General features: G+C 39.2%; 2 protein-coding genes across 7 annotated transcripts; one reads left to right on the top strand and one right to left on the bottom strand.

The window, feature by feature from the left end:
• Positions 1 to 1,067: 1,067 nt before the first annotated feature.
• numa1 (nuclear mitotic apparatus protein 1) lies at positions 1,068 to 16,186 on the bottom strand. 3 transcript variants are annotated; one of them, XM_051396547.1, is made up of 25 exons: positions 16,045 to 16,186; positions 15,684 to 15,757; positions 15,489 to 15,580; positions 15,273 to 15,346; positions 14,759 to 14,847; positions 14,605 to 14,679; positions 14,380 to 14,473; positions 14,052 to 14,211; positions 13,324 to 13,463; positions 12,782 to 12,893; positions 12,469 to 12,586; positions 12,044 to 12,184; positions 11,505 to 11,618; positions 7,253 to 11,362; positions 6,859 to 7,068; positions 6,496 to 6,686; positions 6,208 to 6,345; positions 5,473 to 5,578; positions 4,846 to 5,044; positions 3,729 to 3,865; positions 3,259 to 3,552; positions 2,692 to 2,793; positions 2,251 to 2,568; positions 1,476 to 1,522; positions 1,068 to 1,264 (listed from the first exon to the last, which is right to left on the bottom strand). In XM_051396547.1, exons 2-25 carry the CDS (start codon positions 15,720 to 15,722, stop codon positions 1,261 to 1,263), a joined length of 7,104 nt encoding a protein of 2,367 aa, XP_051252507.1. In that variant the 5' UTR covers positions 15,723 to 15,757; positions 16,045 to 16,186; the 3' UTR covers positions 1,068 to 1,260. The 3 variants fall into 3 exon arrangements, with proteins under 3 accessions (XP_051252507.1, XP_051252508.1, XP_051252509.1); XM_051396548.1 differs by having other exon boundaries at positions 5,497 to 5,578; XM_051396549.1 differs by lacking the exon at positions 1,476 to 1,522.
• Positions 16,187 to 16,548: 362 nt separating this feature from the next.
• On the top strand, positions 16,549 to 19,280 carry lrrc51 (leucine rich repeat containing 51). Of its 4 annotated transcripts, none has more exons than XM_051396612.1 (5): positions 16,549 to 16,811; positions 17,129 to 17,207; positions 17,701 to 17,906; positions 18,009 to 18,157; positions 18,811 to 19,280. In XM_051396612.1, the coding sequence occupies exons 1-5, from the start codon at positions 16,770 to 16,772 to the stop codon at positions 18,944 to 18,946; spliced, it is 612 nt and encodes a 203-aa protein (XP_051252572.1). In that variant the 5' UTR covers positions 16,549 to 16,769; the 3' UTR covers positions 18,947 to 19,280. The 4 variants fall into 4 exon arrangements, with proteins under 4 accessions (XP_051252572.1, XP_051252574.1, XP_051252573.1 ...); XM_051396614.1 differs by having other exon boundaries at positions 16,559 to 16,760; XM_051396613.1 differs by having other exon boundaries at positions 16,560 to 16,851.
• The last annotated feature ends 7 nt before the right edge of the window (positions 19,281 to 19,287 follow it).

Here is a 19,287-nt window from a genome sequence, read left to right as displayed (position 1 = left end):
TCAGTAGACTGTGTTTTCATTTACAAGGTATAATGATGAAATGGAGTTAAATTAAAACTACATAAAAAAAAATTCTAAATTATTGGAATTTTATTCTGAAGGTTTGAGGAGCATAGCGGAAGTGTAATCGTTGCGTTAGTGAGTCTGGACTCTAGTGACGTCGTTCTCAGGTGCTGAGTTACTATAATATATATACATATATATTATTCACATTACACTGTAATGGTATGAATTACGGATTGATTTGGACTTAAATGTTCTTGGAAACAATTTTGTATTTTTTCTTTGGACCGATTTTTATTTTTTTTTAATGACAATCCCCAGTAGATTTATCTTAATACCATTGTCACTGCCACAGTGAGAGTTAACCTGATAAAAGAAAACTGAGCTTATGTGATTATTGACAGAAATTAAAAAATGTTCAAGTTGGTGTTTTGACTATTTAAGCTGCTCTACAAGTGGAAATAAGTGCTTTAAATTCAGGGAATCTATTAGTCAAAATTGACTTCCTTTGTAATAAATATGGTAATTCGCTCTAACAAGTGAGCAAAAAGGACCAAAAATAAATTGACATAGCTCAGTCTGTCAGCTCACTTTTAACGTTGGTAGCTGGCCCCGAGAGCAAATTGTCAGAATTAAACCTATAACACAATTAAAAAATGTCCAGTGTGTAACATTTAGGAGGATCTATTTTCAGAAATATAATATAATATCCATAAGTAAGTTTTCATTAGTATATTATCACCTCAAAATAAGAATCACACTAAATCTCACAAACTGGTACTTTAAACACGACAGTCTGTCACACAGTGCAAAATGGCTTTGACCCCATCTTCAACCGACAGTAAACCATAAATCATTAATTCATAGAACAAGCTATGGGATAGTACACAAGTTACTACGATGTTTTCTGAATATTATGATGCATTAAAATATGAACCAGTCCTTAAACATTAGGTGAACATCTCTCCCAAGATTACCTGGATCCTCCTTGAGCTGCACTCAGAGTCACAGACTCAACTCTGAGAACTGGTTAAAGGGCTCAATTATGAGGCTTTCCCACAACGTTTCTTTTAAATGTTTTTATTAACAAACATATGACATATTAAGAAGATAAAGAAATTAAGGGAGATGATTGTAAAATTTTTTGTCCAGAAGGACAACAAAAATATAAAAATTAAATTCCATTTGGAAAAGGAAACTGTAAAGTAGCAGAAGTGCAGACAGATGAGAACCAGCCTCTTCACAACTTCATCCTCATCATCTGTGGGACAAAAAAAAAAGAAAAAATGATTACACTACAGCTCACAGAGAATTTAGTGAAAGTGCTCCCAGTGTGTAGTGTGGTATGACAGAAACATGTGGACATGTGAACACACCCATAGTTATTATGGCATAATGTGAGAACCAACAACCAGCCACCAAAAGTTCCCACATTAAATAAATAAAAATCACTTTTAATGAGAAATATTGACCTTCTTTGACTTCCAGGAAGATTTCCTGTCTTTACAGACACACAATTCTGAAAACAGTGTTCAGATTCATCAGTTACTGAGATATAATGACTGAACACACATTTCAAGTTCTCTTTCATCGTCAGCTTCATTAGTTAGATCACTAATAAGCGATGCCCACCCATAATCCATCTGCAGTAGTATTTTACATGTTTCTAAAAGAAGTCTTACCCAATTTACATATATGAAGTAAACAAAGCAATAGAACGCCTCAAAATCAGGTTGTCAAATACAACATCCCCAACAACAGCCTCAAAAACATTGTGTAGTTGAATTAACATCTTTTGTGTTAACATCACAGATGATGACTGATACAGCCACAATACCAGGGAACTGGTGCACTTAAACACAGCGTTCACACTATTTCTTAAACATCAAATTCAAGGACAATTTTAAAAAAGGCCCAACTGCCTGCAATTCAAGGACCCAACAGGAGTTTTGGACCATGTGGGCGGTGCTGTTCTCACAAGTGGGTCCATGTATGGTTTGTTTTTATTTGATCAAGCTAATCACACTAAAGGATGGAGGTGAGGTGACGTACATATCGACGTGACGGCAATGTGCAACAAATCACATCGTTTAAATCTCGATTATACGATTCAGCTATTTATGGAATTGTTTTAAAACTTACATTTGAATTCATCGAGTTATCAGCTCTACCAGGGGGTATCTTACAAAATCATTATTTAAGTGTGCCTTCTAAAACCTTGAATGGCCTTTGTCTGTGTCCGTTTACCTTGCGAGCACTGGCAGTCAGTCCAGAAGAGTTTGTAGTCCTGCTGGTGCCTCGTGGAGACTTCCTCTGTCCTTTAGTGGCCACCTGGGGTGACTTAATGCTGCCAGTTCTGCCTGCTCGTGCCACCCCAGCACGAGAATTGCCTGGGGGCATGTTTTCATGGCACTTGCGTGCAGATGTCTGAGCAGGCGACTTCTTTGAACTTTTGCCTGGAGATTTTCGGGTGGAGCTACGTAGTTTGTTCAGCCCTTTCCTTAGGTAGTTGCTGTTTTTAGGTGTGTTGTCAATAGTGAACACCATAGACTGCTTCCGGTCAGCCTGAGAGAATAATAAAAAGTAGTTAGCGAAGCATGCAAAACATAATGTGTACGATTCCGTTCAACAACAACATGAATAAAAAAATTCTAGGTGTGTTTTTGTGTGGGCGTATATTACACTCACTGGAGTGAGAGCAGTGTGATGCTGAGAGCTGGAAGGTCCACTGATCACATTCTTGTTTTTGGGAGTGAGTGGGCGAGGGAAGCAGCTGGCCCTCACCTTTTTCTGTCAGATGGAGACCGGAAAAGACAAGTTAGGAAAAAGACAGAGCAGGAGTATTCAACTGGTGGTTACCATTGTGGATTAATTCCCACATTCTTTAGTTTCTTCATACTGATATAGGGTAATAAAAATAACATTAATTTAGCAAGAAAAGGAAAATGTATGTTTAATTTATCTAAATGTAATATAATTTAGTCCAGCCCCTACAGTGTCTGCTTAGAAACTCTGGGCCTTGGACAAATATAGTTAGTTTCATACTCAAAGTCATTTCGTATTAAATTTGTGTAATTTTGTAACTGTCCAATGATTATGACCAATAGTAAGCTTTTAGATTGCCAATGAAATAAACCTAACCACTTTTAGCTTGGAGAATTAAAGCAGTAGCCTTTGAAACGTTTATCTGATAGCTTAAATATTAAATGACACAAGATGGAATAAATATTCTTGAGCATACTAATGTAAACCAACCTCAGGCGAAGTCTGATGAACGGACAACGTAGATGAAGACCGCTTTGAGCCTTTTGGGCTCCTCAGCTGAGAGGAGCTGACAGTTTTTGACGGCAGCTGGCCCGGCATCAAGGACAGACGATGAGAAAGAGTACTGGCTGCGGCACCTGTGTGTCCCATCATGAGGGATTGGCGACGGGAGGAGAGAGATTCTTGCAGCTGGCCAGGCATCACAGACGCCCGACGGATTGTGTCAGAGGGGTCGCCCATACGGAGTTCTTCGTCTGTGAATAGGAACGTGCTGCTACGGCCAGTCTACGGGAACAGAAAGAGAGGGATTTAATAACACTAGTGGTAAAAGTATCAAAAGGCAGAAAGTGCAGCATAATTTAAACACTCACAAGTATCCAATGAGCATTACATTTCAATATGCATCATTGTTTTTTACTAATAATTCAGTGACTGTCCCCTAGGGGTCCCTCTTTACTAACGTCAGACTCCACAGGGTAACTGCTTTTCAGATGAGGAAGGCAGGCCTTGTTCCTGGCCTGGAGCTCAGCAATCCTCATCCAGTCATCAGGTGCACCCTCTGGCTCGTTCTCTGTCCCAACGCAGAATGTACTAGTAGCTGAAGACATACGGACATAAAAAAAATAAGAGAGGCATAGACACCTTTGGAAAATCTATAACTAATGCCAATTGTGATCAGTTACAATTCATGAATTCAATGAATAATTAGGGCTGTCATTTGATTCACAGTGCTTGTTTTTGTTTTAGCTCCATCATTGTACACAGAGGAACACAGAGCAACAGCATGGCATGTTGTAAACATTGGAGACAGTCTTGTCTCTAAGCTACTTAACTACAAAACGATCTACTACCTAACTAGGAGACTCATGTAGGCAGCTATAGGAGTTAAGAGTGGGGCAACTTCTACAGGTGCTGGGTTGTTCTGTGGGAGGTAGTGAATAATATTTCTCAATTCTACATAAGGTGGATTCAAGAAGAAGAAAACATGACATCACACATGACAAATTGAAATAGAAAAGTCAAGTTGTCAACAGGGATTTTTATAAATGTTGTTTATAGCATTGTAGCCTGCTAATACAGATATCTTTCTTATTGGTTCTTGAAGTAAAGAGAAAATGTAAGCAAGAAGCAGTCTGGTTCTGGTGGTTTCATGTAGAGCTGCAACGGTTAGACGTTTGAAAAACTTATCTGATAATCAATTAACCATTCAAGTAACTTTTAGGGAAAATGACCAAATAAGTTCTCAATGAGAATTGCTCCTGTTCTTGGTCTCACTCTACAGTGAACTGAATATTTTGGGGGATTGGCCTGTTATGTGATGACCATTTTTACAGGTATATCTACCTGCAAAAACAGATATAGATATAGAACAAATGATAAATTGATTAACTGAGGAAATTGTAGATGAAAATAATTGTTAGTTGCAGCTCTAGTTCCTTGTTACACACATTCAGTTGAAAAGGCTTACAAATAAAAACATTAACTCCATTTCTAGCCCTGCATCTTGTTATTTTTCCAAGCCTGACATCTCACTCAAATCAACTTTCAGTACTGTAATTAAGCTGTGTGTCTACTTACGCTGTAAATGGATTGTGCTCCGTCTGTACCCTGGAAGACCGATGAGCTGGTCACTGGTAGTGCCAGTCATTCTGGCAGGTTTGTCAGGCAGCTCCAAAGACACAGGTCGCGCAGAATGGGCATTGGAGAGGTTTGGATGGGAGCGAGCTGAGGCCAGACTGTAGAAAGTCTCATCTTCTTCACCTCTGCCTGGGGTTTTCTACAAATGAGAGTTTAACAACCACTTACAACTACAATAATATTGCAGTGGGAGTGTAGGGATGTTTTCAGAGAGCAAGCCAAAACATTTGGGTTTAGACATTTGAATGCGATTTTACACTGTGTACCACAAGCAGGGCACCCAACAACAAGGTACACAGAGCTCTAATGTTAAAATTGTATTTTAGTATGACAGTTAAAACAAGGTTGACAATGTTAAAGATAAAAAGTATTATTAAATGAACTGAATTAAAGAATCAGCTGAACCCTAAAAGTGCTCAAAGAAAGACAAACTTCATCATCACAATGACCATATTTGAGGAAGAGTGAGACAGATAATGTGATCATTATCTGTACAGTAGTTATTCAACAGTGTGTTATTGTGAACATGCAAAACATGCAACAAGTGTGCAAGTGAGTTTCCTCCACCTTGGTCATGGTGATGTTAATAACCTGCGTGGTCCTGCGTCTTTTGACAGATGAAGTTGGATTTTTCCGGGTTGAATCCAGCTCAGTTTGGTGCTCCGTACTGGTCCTACGCAATTAAAAAAGGAGGAAGGATCTCAATTACAATGTGGGGAAAAAAGTGATTTTGGTTACACTAACATCAGGAAATTTAGATACACTGCAGCTTAAGTATCTCAAGATCCGTTGCTAACCGGTTAAGTTACAGTTTGAAGCCTGTAGTCAGGATGAATATTGCCTCTTACATTACAATTCTATTTTAATGAGCTATAGTGACATTGATTTAAACATTTGGTAATTATTTCATAAGGTTTCATCTTTTTTAACTTACTTTAAACCAGTTGTGAAATCTAGTATTAAAACAAAAGCAATAGAAATGCTAGCAGGGACAAACTAAGTTTCACTAGTGAAATTGTGTTTAGATGACAGGGGACTGATGTCCGAATCAGTAAACTCTCACAGGGACACAATAAACAGACCTTTTCTAAATTATGTGAGCATATATTCACAATGTAATGTAGCCCAAATAAGGCTGAGTAAAGCTAAGCAATTCAAAGACACTCTCAATCTTCAGTTAATAGACTATATGCTGAAATAAATTTGAGAGCGCGCAGTACACCTAGTGCTCTCACTTTTAATCAGAAAAACCTCCTAAGAGTGGCTATTAAATACCAAAATTGCTACAACCTTGTGACGTACCTGTTGTTCTGTTTGTTGCTTATAGGAGTAAAGTAAAGAGTTTCCAGTGACTCTGTATGTAGACCCCGGCGTTTGGCTGCCAAGCGCTCTGAACTGCGAACAAGCGGTGTGCTCGATTCATCAGGTGCTGAAAGTTTCCTGCAAAAGGTAAGAAACAGAGTATTGTGCAAGATTACAATCACAATAGATTCCCGCTATGCCTCGACGGCAGAATGTATGGCTTTTCTGCCTTTTTCAAGTTACTTAATTTGTTGGTGCTCATGCTACTACTGAGATCAGATGCATTACCTTGTGGTGTTCAGGGAGTCTTCCAGAGAGCTCTGGTCCAGGCTGTCAAAGCTCATAGTTCTCTTCACTTGTGCTCTAGTCTGAACACTTGAGTGTGCGTTGGGAACCTCCAAGTAACACGACTCTCTTGCACTTCTTTCATTACCATGAATCCTATTCTGTGCCCGCAGGTTATGGTCAGCAAAGGACAGCTAAAAAGGTAAACAGATGTAGTTGTAGAAATCAGGTTGAAATGCAGCAGAAATGTGCTATTAAAAGTAAATGAACTCTAGAAGTTTCCTGCTTTCTTTTAGTTGCAATTACAGTATTTTCAGTCTCATCTTAGAGAGCATGTGTGTTCAGGCTTCAAAATACAATACCAACCTGTGCCTCCAAACTGGCCACCATAGTCACAAGTTTCTTCTCGTTGGTCTGGGCCTTGTCCAAATCCAGTTGAAGCATCTTGTTCTCCGTGGCAATAGCCTTTGCCTCGCGCTCCTTAACCTCTAAGGAATGCTTGAGTTCAGCCACTTCCTCCTGGCTTTCTTGGAGAAGCTGCTTCTTGCTATTATAATGACTCATTGCCTTCTCGATCTGTGGCATTGTGATAGTATAAAAATATATATTAGTATTAATCTTAGTCCAGACTACCCATCTGACACCAAACAGATAAAGCAACCAAGCAGCATATGAAGCTATAGTGCAAGCTTAAGACTAGTTGATGTTACTGGTCATAATTGTATTATGTTCTGTGGTGATTGTTAGTGGTCAAACCAACCTGTGCCTTGTAGTGTTCTGCAGCCTCCGATTTAGCTGAAAGCTGTTCCTGAAGGTCTCTCCTTAGAATCTCAATTTCTTCTGCCTTATGTCTCTCTTCCAAGAGTTTCTCTTTCTCCATTTCCAACTCATGTTGCAGCACAGATTCCAGTTTATGGGAGGCTATGTTCTCTCTCTCTATGGCATGCTTGGCATGAACAAGTCTCTCCTTCTCAAAGACCATGGCTTCAAGTTGTTTTTCCAGAGCTTTCTGGTCCTTTTCTGCCTGGAGTATCCTGGCCATCAGTACTTCTTTTTCTCCAACAAGAGCCTCCTTTTCCCAAAAAGCAACAACCTGCAACTCCTGTGCCGCTTGTGTCTCTGCATTTACTGAGACAAGCTGCTGCTGGAGGAGCTCTATCTGCTGAGCAGACTCCCGCTGAGTTTGAAGTAACCTCTGCTCTTTAAAAGAACTGGTTTCCAACTCCCCTTTCAGATGTTGAATCTCTTGTTGAAGAACATCTGTCTGTTTAGAGCTCTCCTTCTTTATTTCAGCCAGCATTTTCTCATTGGCTTCAGCTTCCTCCTTTGCTTTTTGAACCAAGTTAGCTTGAGCAGCGACCTGCTCTCTGAGAGTGTTCAGATTTTGGTCCTTATCAGCTATGTGTGTGTTGACAGCAGACAACTCAGTCTGGAGGATCTGAAGCTTCTCCTCAGCCTTGAGAAGGAGACAGTCTCTCTCAGCCTGAGATTCTTTTAGCTTTTGAATCTCTTCGTTGCGTGAAGAAATCTCTTCCTGAAGAATCTCCACTTGTTTGACTTTCTCCTGTAGGTTCTGTAGTGCCTCCCTCTGTTGAGTATTTTCTTCTTGTTGTTGAGCCAACAGATCTTCCTTGGATTGCATATCCTCCTCAGCCTTCCTCACTGAGGAGCTAAGAGTCTCCACCTGTGTCTTTAAACTTTGTATCTCTTTTTGTAGTGAATCCAACTGCTCTGAGCTCTCGGTCTTCAGCAGCATCATCTGTTCCTCTTTAGCTTGGATCTCCCCTTTCATCTTCTTTACCTCCTCCTCAGAAGCTGACAGTTGTTGCTGCAAGAGCTCGTGCTGATGAGTGCTCTCCTGCTCCTGTTCAGTGAGCATAACTAGCTGAGTCTGAACCTTCTCCTCAGCCTTTGTCAGAGAGTCAACCATATTAGCTAGTTGGTTTTCTAGACATTCAATATCTTGCTGTAGCATATTAGAATGTATGGAGCCCTCTTTCTTTAGAGTGACCAGCTCATCCTCTTTAGCATGAATCTGCTCTTTCAGCCCGTTTATCTCCCCTTCAGAGGATGTCATCAAGTTTTGAAATTTCTCTTTTTCCTGAGAAATTTCCATTTCCTTTTGAGTCAGCAGGTTTTCTTTAGCCTGAACCTGCTCTATTGTAGTCTTCAGGGATTTGCTCAAACTTTGTACTTGGTCCCCGAGTGTCTGGATCTCATTCTGTAGCACTTCTGACTCCTTGTGGTTATTAGCCTTTAACATGTCTACCTCACCCTCTTTAGTTTGGATCTCCTCCCTGAGCCGATTAACGTCCTCCTCAAGAACTGCACTGTGCTTTCTAAGTTCCTCAATCTGCAAAGTGCTCTCCTTCTCCTGCTTGGCCATCAAATCTTCTTTAGCTTGAACCTGATCTTTGGCAATCTCAAGAGATTTGCTCATACTTTGAATCTGTTTATTCAGACCTTCAATCTCTTGCTGTAGCAATTCAGAGTGTGTAGAGGTCTCCGTCTTCAGAAGAATTAACTGCTCCTCCTTCGCATGAATGTCAGTATTTAGGCTCTTCACCTCATCTTGAGATGCTACCATCTGCGTCTGGAGTGCCGCTATATCTCGAGTGCTCTGTAGATTCTGTTCAGCCAATAGATTTTCCTTGGATTGCAAATTCTCCTCAGCATTCCTCAGTGAAGAACTAAGAGACTCAATCTGTGTCTTTAAATCTTGGATCTCTTGATGTAATGTTTTTGACTGCGCTGAACTTTGTTTTTCCAACATGTTAATCTGTTCCTCTTTAGTCTGGATCTCCTCCATCATGCTCCTCGTCCTTTCCTCAGAAGCAGACAGTTGTTGCTGCAGGAGCTCCTTCTGATGAGCACTTTCCTGCTCCTGCTCTGTAAGCATAATCTTCTGAGCTTCAACTTGTTCCTCCGACTTTTTGAGAGAGTCATTTAGACTTTCTAGTTGTTTTTTTAGACATTCAATATCTTGCTGTAACATGTCAGAATGTATGGAGCTCTCCTTTTTCAGTGTGACCAGCTGATCCTCTTTAGTCTTGATCTGCTCCCTAAGGTCACTTATCTCCCCTTCAGAGGATGTCATCAAGTTTTGAAATTTCTCTTTTTCCTGAGATATCTCAATTTCCTTTTGAGTCAGCAGGTTTTCTTTAGCCTGAACCTGCTCTACTGTAGTCTTCAGGGATTCGCTCAAACTTTTTACTTGGTCCCCGAGTGTCTGGATCTCATTCTGTAGCACTTCTGACTCCTTGTGGTTATTAGCCTTTAACATGTCTACCTCGCCCTCTTTAGTTTGGATCTCATCCCTGAGCCGATTAACGTCCTCCTCAAGAACTGCACTGTGCTTTCTAAGTTCCTCAATCTGCAAAGTGCTCTCCTTCTCCTGCTTGGCCATCAAATTTTCTTGGGCTTGAACCTGATCTTTGGTGATCTCAAGAGAATTGCTCATACTTTCAATTTGTGTATTCAGACTTTCAATCTCCTGCTGTAGCAACTCAGAGTGTGTAGAGGTCTCGGTCTTCAGAAGAATTAACTGCTCCTCCTTCGCATGAATCTCAGTATTTAGCCTCTTCACCTCATCTTGAGATGCTACCATCTGCGTCTGGAGTGCCGCTATATCTTGAGTGCTCTGTAGATGCTGTTCAGCCAATAGATTTTCCTTGGATTGCAAATTCTCCTCAGCATTCCTCAGTGAAGAACTAAGAGACTCAATTTGTGGCTTTAAATCTTGGATCTCTTGATGTAATGTTTCTGACTGCTCTGAACTTTGTTTTTCCAACATGTTAATCTGTTCCTCTTTAGTCTGGATCTCCTCCATCATGCTCCTCGTCCTTTCCTCAGAAGCAGACAGTTGTTGCTGCAGGAGCTCCTTCTGATGAGCACTTTCCTGCTCCTGCTCTGTAAGAATAACCTTCTGAGCCTGAACTTGTTGCTCAGCTTTTCTGAGAGAGTCCATCAGACTTTGTAGTTGGCCTTTTAGACCATTAATCTCTTGCTCAAGCAATTTAGACTGTTGAGAGCTGTCATTCTTTAGAATAACAAGCTGCTCATTTTTGACCTCGATCTCTTTGTTTAACTTCTGAACCTCTTCTTCACGTGTCACAATCTGCTGTTGGAGTGCCTCTCTTTGTTGGGTATTGTCTTGTTGGGTTTTAGCCAATAGGTCTTGCTTAATTTGGATTTCCTGCTCAGCCTGTTTGAGAGATGAGATAAGATCTTCCACTTGGACTGTCATGGTCTGGATTTTATTTTGAAAATGTTCGTGGTCATTAGACTTCTCCAGAAGTAATTTGGCAAGCATTTCCTCTTTGGCTTGAATTTCATTTCTGTCACTTTTAATTTCATCTGTAAGAATGTCAACTTCTTCTCTGAGACTGTTAATTTGTTGATCTTTATCAGCCAAGAGAGAACTGGCAGCAGATAACTGTGTCTCAAGCTCTCTCATTTTTTCTTCTGTCTGGTGGAGAAGGTCTTCCTTCTCTTTCTTAATTTCCTTTAGTTTTACAACTTCTTCTTCACAAGCAGCAATATGCTGTTGTAATCTGGTCATCTGCTCAATTTTCTGATGCTCAACTTGCTCAAGTTGAAGTTTCAGATCCTGGATCTCTTGCTGAAGGACTGCTCTCTGCTTATTGATCTCCTTTTGCAACTTGTCTAAAATTTCCTCCTTGGCATGAATCATTTTTTCACTTTGGGACTTCTGTTGCTTCTGGAGATCCTTCTGTTGAGCTATTTCTTCCTGATACTCTGCCAGTTGCTGTGTTTTGGACTGAATCTCCACCTCAGCCCTTTTCAGGGAGCAAAATGTGCCTTCCAGCTCATTCTTTAGGCTGTTGATTTCAGTCTCATACATTTCTCTCTGGCAATTTAAGAACAAAGCCATTAGCAACCATGCAATCCAAAACAGATTTTGAAAATAAGAAAATGCATACTTTATATTTTATAAGCAAACATTACTGAATTCAGTTTCATTATTTCACTTAATGAATTATGGACTTTACCTCCATTATAGGCCCCATATTCTCCCCTACTTCTTCTTTAGAGGCCCTGCTTATTTCATCCTCCAAACATGAAATCTTTCCCTGGAGGATCTGAATTTGTTCAGTCAGTAGATCCTGAAAAACAAGGATGAGCATAGTACATTTGTGAAGAGCCCCAAAATGTAATGAGTAAAAGTAGAATTATTTATTCCATCAACACAAAACTCTGTCTCATGGGCAGTATATCATAAACGCAGTCAATTCTTAACTATAGTGTGTGCTTTTCTTCCAATTATAAAATAATTACAGGTACTGGGGCATTCCTGCACATTACCGATTGTTTGCAGAGTTGAGGAAGAAAGGTCTGAGTTGTTATTACGTGACAAGTGATTTATTTTGTAGTGTTTTCATTCCAGTGACAAAACATTTAAAACTATAAAATAATACTGTCATATAACATTTGTTTATTTCTACTGGGTACAAACTGAATCATTTAAGGTTTTAACAAACTAAAAGCAGTTGCTAACACGACTTCTGTTGTAAGGATATACAAGATGTACCTTTTGAGCAGTAGTTTGGTTGAGTTCAGACTCTAGGTGGTCCGTTTTGCTTTTCCACTCCTCCTGAGCAGATGCTTGGGTTTCTGTCAGCCTGCCAACTTCTGCCTCAAAGATGGCCAGCTGTGAACACACTGCTCTCATCTGCGAAAATATTTAAATTAAGTTTTTACAATCTCCATTAAGTTTGGATTTCAATATTGATACGTGACTCTACTTAGAAAGGGTTGCTACTAGTGCTGAACACACTGGGACTTGACACCACCAGTATAATATTCACATGGCTTAGTTTCAGAGGGAAGTCTACTCATGTTGAAACTTTGAAGGACATAAGAATTGCACCAGACTTTTACTGATTGCTTTCTCACTTATGAAGGAGCAGCAGAAATTGCATTTAACAGAGAGAAACTTTGCACATGTGTCATTACCTGGGAAGAAAGTACACCATTTTCTTCTGTACACTCTAACACTTTGCGTTCCATCAGTGCGGAGTTACACTTTAGGTCTTTGTTTTCCTTCAACATATCATGAATACGCATTTGTAGCCTAAGACAGAAAAAAACAGTTAGCAACTGATCGGTTTTGTAACAGGCGAGGTATCAGTCTGTAAAAGCAAACATTATTCAAACTCAAGTTAAACTAGCGTCTTTGTTGTAAAAGGTCTTATTAGCTCTGGTGCACATTAACATATAAGCCTCACAGTAAAAATATGATTGTGTTTGGTTCTGTTCTGATACTTACGTGTTGTTCTTGGTCTCAAGCTCATTGATTTGTTCCCTCAAAACTTGCTCCTGATCACCTTGCTCTTCTTTCAGCTTATCAAGGCGGTACTGTAACTGGTTAATATGGGTTTCTGAAAATACAAAGTATAGAACAGAGTTTAATCTGGCTCTTAGGTTACATGCAGGTTCAATTTAAGACATTTTAAGGCCGCTATGAATGCGAATTAAGACCTATTTCACATCCACAGAGGGAATAAAAGTATTTAAAAAAACAAAGGATATAAAGGAAAATCGGTATTAGTTGCATGTAAGTTTTGTATTGTAGTTGTTACAGCATGAGCAACACAAACTTTCCCCAAAAACAGATTTAAAAGGGGAGAGTGAAAAACTTTATACAAGTAGTATTAACTTCATTAAACCAATTAATTGTCAAGATTTGTCAAAGTCATATTTAAAGACATTTATGGCCTGAAAATTCAGTTTATTAAGACCCTGCAGACACCAAAAACAAGTTGTTCAATGTCGTATAAACTTAATAAAACAAACACTTAAATGTGGTACCTCTCTGTGCAATGAGGGCAAGCTTGCTGGCCAGTTCCCTCTCCAACCCATCTCTGTAGTCTCTCTCCTTGATCATCTGTCGCTGCATCTTCCTCAACTGAAATTTAGGTGTGTTCATGATATCCTGCAGAGGAGATTTGCTGTGGGAATAAAAGCAGATCAGGAAAGTTTAAGATTTATTGTCAAACTAATAACATTGCATGGAAAACATAAAATGGATGAGAGACCTGCTTATTATGTGCATATTAGTCAATGTTTTAATGATATGCAAGTAAAACGTTTGGCATTTTGTTATTGTGTGAAAACAAAAATCTAAGTAACTGCAAGTTCAGCAAAGTATGGTGCATCAAACTACTTTCACTACTACAGATTTTCATTAAGAATACCAACAAATCAGCTTTCTCTCATGATTCATTTGAGCTGAAGGTCTTGAAAAAGGTGACATGCAGCTAATTAATTAAGCTGAAAAATGTCTAGTAAAGAGGTTTAATAGATCGATACCCAGCACACACCTACATATTATCATCACAAAGCCACAGGAAAATAAAACTAGAATGTTTTGAGTCGACTCAAGCTCTTCTCAACTGATGATTCAAATCATCAACTTTTCAGGGGCAGCCCTCAAAGAAGTTTAGTAAAGTTTGCATAAACACTGGCCAGAAATTTTCCTAGTTTACATTTGATGAATACAATAAGCCTTGTGCTCAAATTCAAACACACACAGATACCTGACTGAGGAAGAAGCCACAGTTTGCATATCCAAAAATGTGATTTTCTGTGTGCGGTGGAAGACAGGGGAGTCACCATCAGACAGCGAGGACATGGTCGACAGACTGGATGTAGAGGTGGTTGCTAGTTCCTCAAATATTTCACAGTTGGCAGGTAAATCTGAAAAATAATGGAGAGATACAGTTTAACAGACTTTACAGCTTGCATGTTCAACTCAAACCAGAAAGCTAGTTTTATACAGTAACACTGTATGGGTGACACTAATGACTGTTAATATGGCAATATGACATGAAGAAATGGAAGATTAAAAAAGAAATTATGACTTACGTCTCCTTGCCAAATAGGCATCGAGGCCGTGATTCAAATAAACAGAGCCCTCGCTCTCCATCACATATGAACCCGTTAGGTTCGCTATCTCTCGCTAAAAGATATAAGCAGGGACATATTGGAACAGGATTAAATGACAGCACAACACACGATGAATGAAATGTGATGTATCTCGGTGGTGGACAAGACACTTATCTGATTATCTAAAAACAACTCTCTAATTACCTCCACTTCACATTCTAATGTGTTTAGTGTGCAGCGGTGATTCATCATGTCTTGGTACACGAGCAACAAAAGCACCTGGTGGTATCACAAAGAATGAGTCAGAATGGTTCTATATCAATGTTTGTCCTAATTTTGTTTTTTCTTCATCTTATACCTTTGCAATTTCTACTGTTAGGTTGATGCCATCTACTATGTTGTCCCAAGACAATGAAGTGCCTTTGGTTGCACTGAATCTGCAATCCCCTAATAAAAATAAATAAATAGACAGATATGTTAATTCTCAAAGGACAGAAATATTCAACATCTGTCTGCCTGTAAAAGTTGTGTTCTTTACACACTGCCATCACTGTCTGGCATGTTTACAGGTGCAGCAGGAAATACTTAAGACCACACCCAACAGCGATTAGGGGTGTGGTCAAAGGTGCTACATTTGAAATGTTCAACTAAAAGATAACAGAGAGAAACAGTGCCTTTAATGTAGTAAATAACACACTGACTACAGTGACATTTTCAGAAACATAGTATGCTTGTTTCAGATTTTATCAAACATGTTAGGACTTTTTTAGCACTAAGCTAAAAGGGTGACATCTTTGAGACTTTGTCACACATTTTATCACACTTTTACAAAAGGCAATATCTGATCTTTTAAAAAAGGTAGAGAAACTTACTTTCCACAAAGTCTGCTATGATCTTAAACCGATCCTCGATGGAATTAATGCAACAGGAGTTGGATTCCTTTTTCCTGAGAGAAGATGGAAAAAATGGAAGTTCAATCTAATGAATTATCTATTATTTCGAGAAGCACGTTTAAAATGTTTTACAGTAATCATTGACCTTCCCTTGTTTACACAGGCAAAGCATTGCAGCACATTACTTCTACTTACAGCATGTAAACAATCTTCAGTAAGACTGTCCCATCTTGTAAATCGTCAATAGTTAATGTTATGTCTCGGTCTGACAGTTTTATACTGTTAACCTGCAAAAAAAAAAAAAGATAGTTTGTCAAGTTGCTTAATCAATACAGCTTTAATGGAAATCAACATATTTGCACTGAATAACAAATGTTACAATTAACTTACCCAGCAAAGAAGAGCCTTGACACCTAAGTTCATCGCCATCTTGGCTGACCCTTTATTTCAAAGGGATTTCAAACCTGAAAGCGAAGAAACAAAAACAAGCTTATAACTACAGCTAGCGTTGTCCAACAACAGTTTCATCGACAACTAACTGTTAGCTAAATAAAGTTACCTAAATTACCACTACAGTGTATTTGTTTACTGGCTGCTAACTTAGTGTTAGCGAGGTTCAGTTAACGTTAACCTGCATTATAATAACTGGATAACAGTGAGCTAGTTAACGTTAGCTGACTAAGTTACTGTGACTCGGCGTTAATCTTAAAGACTAATGGTTATAAAATGTTGCATCCGAGCAGGGACTCACCTGAAAAGCCAAAGCCACTTTTTCTGTATCGTAGGGTTATTAATTGGTTTTGTGAAGACAGGTAACTTACAACCCTTTCGTCCCACAGCTGCGAAATAAACAGTCCAGAAACCAGACACATTTTAAAAACGGCTGCTCCAGATTGAATCAGCCAATCAGTTTCGAGGAATCGACGCATACGAAAATAGGCGAAGCTGATTGGTTTAAAAAGCCGGACGTCAACTGAGCGTTGCGCTCGATATCTCCGTCGGGGTGCTCGGTTTCGATGTAGGCGGGGAAGAGCCGCTGAAATATAGTTTAAATGCATTTTTTATTATTAGTTTTTTTATTTTTCCTTTATGTTTTTAGTCTTAGAATCAGTAAGGTTTCAGCAGATTAAACACGCCTTAATATTATCGCAGACAGACTGCCATTTCGCAACCCCGGATGAATTTCGGCGTACGCCGGTGTACAATTTAAAGCTGTGCAAGCAAACAAGAGAAGCGTCCTCCAGGCACACATATACATATAAACACAGTAACGTTAGTTTAATTAATTACTGTTAGCCTGTGTTTATTACGGCGACACATTTACTCAATAAATGTTCATAGAAACATGGTAGAAACATATGGGCAAACGCAGTTTAATCGTAATCTTGATAGACAATATAGTCTAACTACAAATCCCATGATGTACCTGTTCGTTTCCTTGGAAACGGATTGTTGTCTCTTCGACAGGTAACGTAAATGTTAAGGCTACAGGAGTTTCTAAGTGACCTAAGTGAGGAGGTGTGTTGTTATTACGCCCGTATGCTTCATTAGTTTGTTGGTAAGTGGGTTTTTTGATAGGTTAACAGCTAATCGAAGTGGGTCAATAAGTAAAAATCGGTCCGAAATGGGCAATTATGGCTTGTGTGGATCGATACCATAGAAATGTATGATTTAACGTTATAGCAGCCTTATATGCCCACGATACTGTTACATGAGAGGATACCTATGAAGTGTGTGTGGAAATACTAATGTCAGCAAATTCATACGTTTCTGTGTTTGTGTTTTAAATGACTGTTTACTGGGTCAATGACCATGATGTCACTGTCCTCCCACAGGTGAGTGGATCTGTTACAGGTGTGAATATGTGTGGAGCTCCAGTAGATTTATCTTTTAAACACATCAGCAGTTTGACAGGTAGTACACAATCAATGTCATATTCCTGTAAGGCTGTCTCTCCTTATTGTACTTTACACTATTGTTTATTTTCAGTATTATCACTGTACTATTATTATTAGATACTAAATGCACATTTTCTTTAGTGGCTGCACATTACAGTGTACTGCAGTATACTTAAAATAAAAAAGAGAAATACATTTTCAGTACATATATGTATATAGTTTGTTATAAATGTGTATTTAGTCTGTATTATTCTTTTCTAATACAATTTTAAGCATTTCTTCTACCAAATTAATGTGCAACCAAACAGCTCAAGATCATTTCTCATATTTCTGTGTTGTGAATTCCTTGGTAAATTCGATGGAAACTTAATGACCACAATGCCTCATCTTCTGATTAATATCTATGTCTTTGAAACAGTGTGTACCTTGAATAAAATGTTACACAAAATCGAACCAATCCACAGGGCGGTACTTAATATTCACCGTATTCATTTTATTTGTGGTGTCAGACGCATGGATAGAGGAACCAAGCAGCAGTTTGCGACCTTTAAAGAAAAATTCGGAGATGAAGTACCTAAGCCGCTCCTTGCGTCTCAATAACAACAACATTACTGACCTTAGTGACCTCCAGAAGCCTGTGAGCCACTTCCTGGCTGAGCCCTCACAGCTCGCCTGGCTGGATCTCTCCTTTAATGAAATCTCACACATAGATCAGGTAACCTTCCTCTTGCCATTGTTTGCATGTTTGCTTGTGGCCTAGATGTCTTTCTCACAGTAAACCTGCAGTAAGTGTTCATGCGTGTGCTTTTGTTTCCAGGTTTTGTGCGAGCTGCGTGAACTGCGCGTGCTGTATCTTCACGGCAACAGCATTTACATTCTGTCAGAGGTGGACAGGCTGGGAGTGCTACCACATCTACACACCATCACTCTGCATGGAAATGTCATAGAAACCAACAAGGCCTACAGGTGGAACTCATTTATCCCAATCACACACACATCCTGCCTAGCTGTAAAATGTTTGGATGTGGGACACTGAGTGCTCTGACATTGTTATATGACTCTTTATAAATAATGAACATAGTGACTGACAATAAGCACCCAGCAGTAATCCACAACTGCTTGTAGTTTGAGTATAGAACTAAATACAAAGTCAGAGTAGAGGGAGGGTTATGCTACAAGAGTGCAACAACATTGTGTGTGTGTGTGTGTGTGTGTGTGTGTGTGTGTGTGTGTGTGTGTGTGTGTTCATCTGAGACATGAATAATTGGCAAGCATGTAGATGCATAACATTGTAACAGGTGCTTAAATGCAGCTCAAGCTCATGTTACGTATCCCAGTCTGCATAGCAACACAGGTCACACGCACACACACACAGAGAAAGAGCCACTGTTGGTTAAAAGTCTGTTTCAATGAACGGATTTCTCATGAAACAATACAGGTTTTTGATTATGTATCTTAATGTTTAGTAGATGTAGCACCAGTAACATAAAGATAAGGTCAACTTTTCATAGTTTCCATAGCTATGCACCTCTTTAACATTCAGGTTTGATTTTCTGTGCAGACACATACAAAATGTACTATTTAGTGCACGCGCTAACTGTGTGTCTTTGTGCACGTAGGAATCATGTGATTTCTGCTCTGCCTCGGTTAAAGACGATGGACTTCAGTGCTGTGACACGCCAGGAGCGAGTCATGGCAAAGATTTGGCATCACAGCAACAACTGCAACAGGAGCAGCAAGGAGACTATCCGGTGACGGCTGCTTCATCTCTGTAGGGGGGGGTTGAAAGCATGGTTTTACCCAAATGTTCTGTACTCCACATCCACTGAAGGAAAACCTCTAAAATGTTATATAATACATGTTGTATATTTATCTGTGTATCTGTGTTGAAACCTGCATTGTTTTAATGCTTCTGTTTTATTTTAATCTGCTGAAATGAACAATTTATTTGTCTGGAAAAGAAGTTAACATAATAGTGAAGCAAACGTCACTGAATGATCCTTAGATATTGACATACTGTACGTTGTTTGAAATTGTGGGTTATTGTTAGACTGTCTCTATCGCATTAAAGAACCAACTTCTTCCCAGATATGCAT

Source organism: Dicentrarchus labrax, unplaced genomic scaffold, assembly GCF_905237075.1.
Source record: "Dicentrarchus labrax unplaced genomic scaffold, dlabrax2021, whole genome shotgun sequence".
NCBI lineage: Eukaryota > Metazoa > Chordata > Actinopteri > Moronidae > Dicentrarchus > Dicentrarchus labrax.
This window is presented reverse-complemented; position numbering and strand designations above follow the sequence as displayed.

Excerpts from the sequence above, each read along its gene's own strand:
- numa1 (XM_051396547.1), bottom strand. The coding sequence starts at position 15,722 with ATGGCGATGAACTTAGGTGTCAAGGCTCTTCTTTGCTGG. Across the intron at positions 5,045-5,472 it reads TTAACATCACCATGACCAAG|AAAACCCCAGGCAGAGGTGA; the intron begins GTGGAGGAAACT and ends TCTCATTTGTAG. Across the intron at positions 1,523-2,250 it reads TGACTGCCAGTGCTCGCAAG|AATTGTGTGTCTGTAAAGAC; the intron begins GTAAACGGACAC and ends CACTGTTTTCAG.
- lrrc51 (XM_051396612.1), top strand. The coding sequence starts at position 16,770 with ATGTTAAGGCTACAGGAGTTTCTAAGTGACCTAAGTGAGGAG. Across the intron at positions 16,812-17,128 it reads TAAGTGACCTAAGTGAGGAG|GTGAGTGGATCTGTTACAGG; the intron begins GTGTGTTGTTAT and ends GTCCTCCCACAG. Across the intron at positions 17,907-18,008 it reads AAATCTCACACATAGATCAG|GTTTTGTGCGAGCTGCGTGA; the intron begins GTAACCTTCCTC and ends TTTTGTTTCCAG.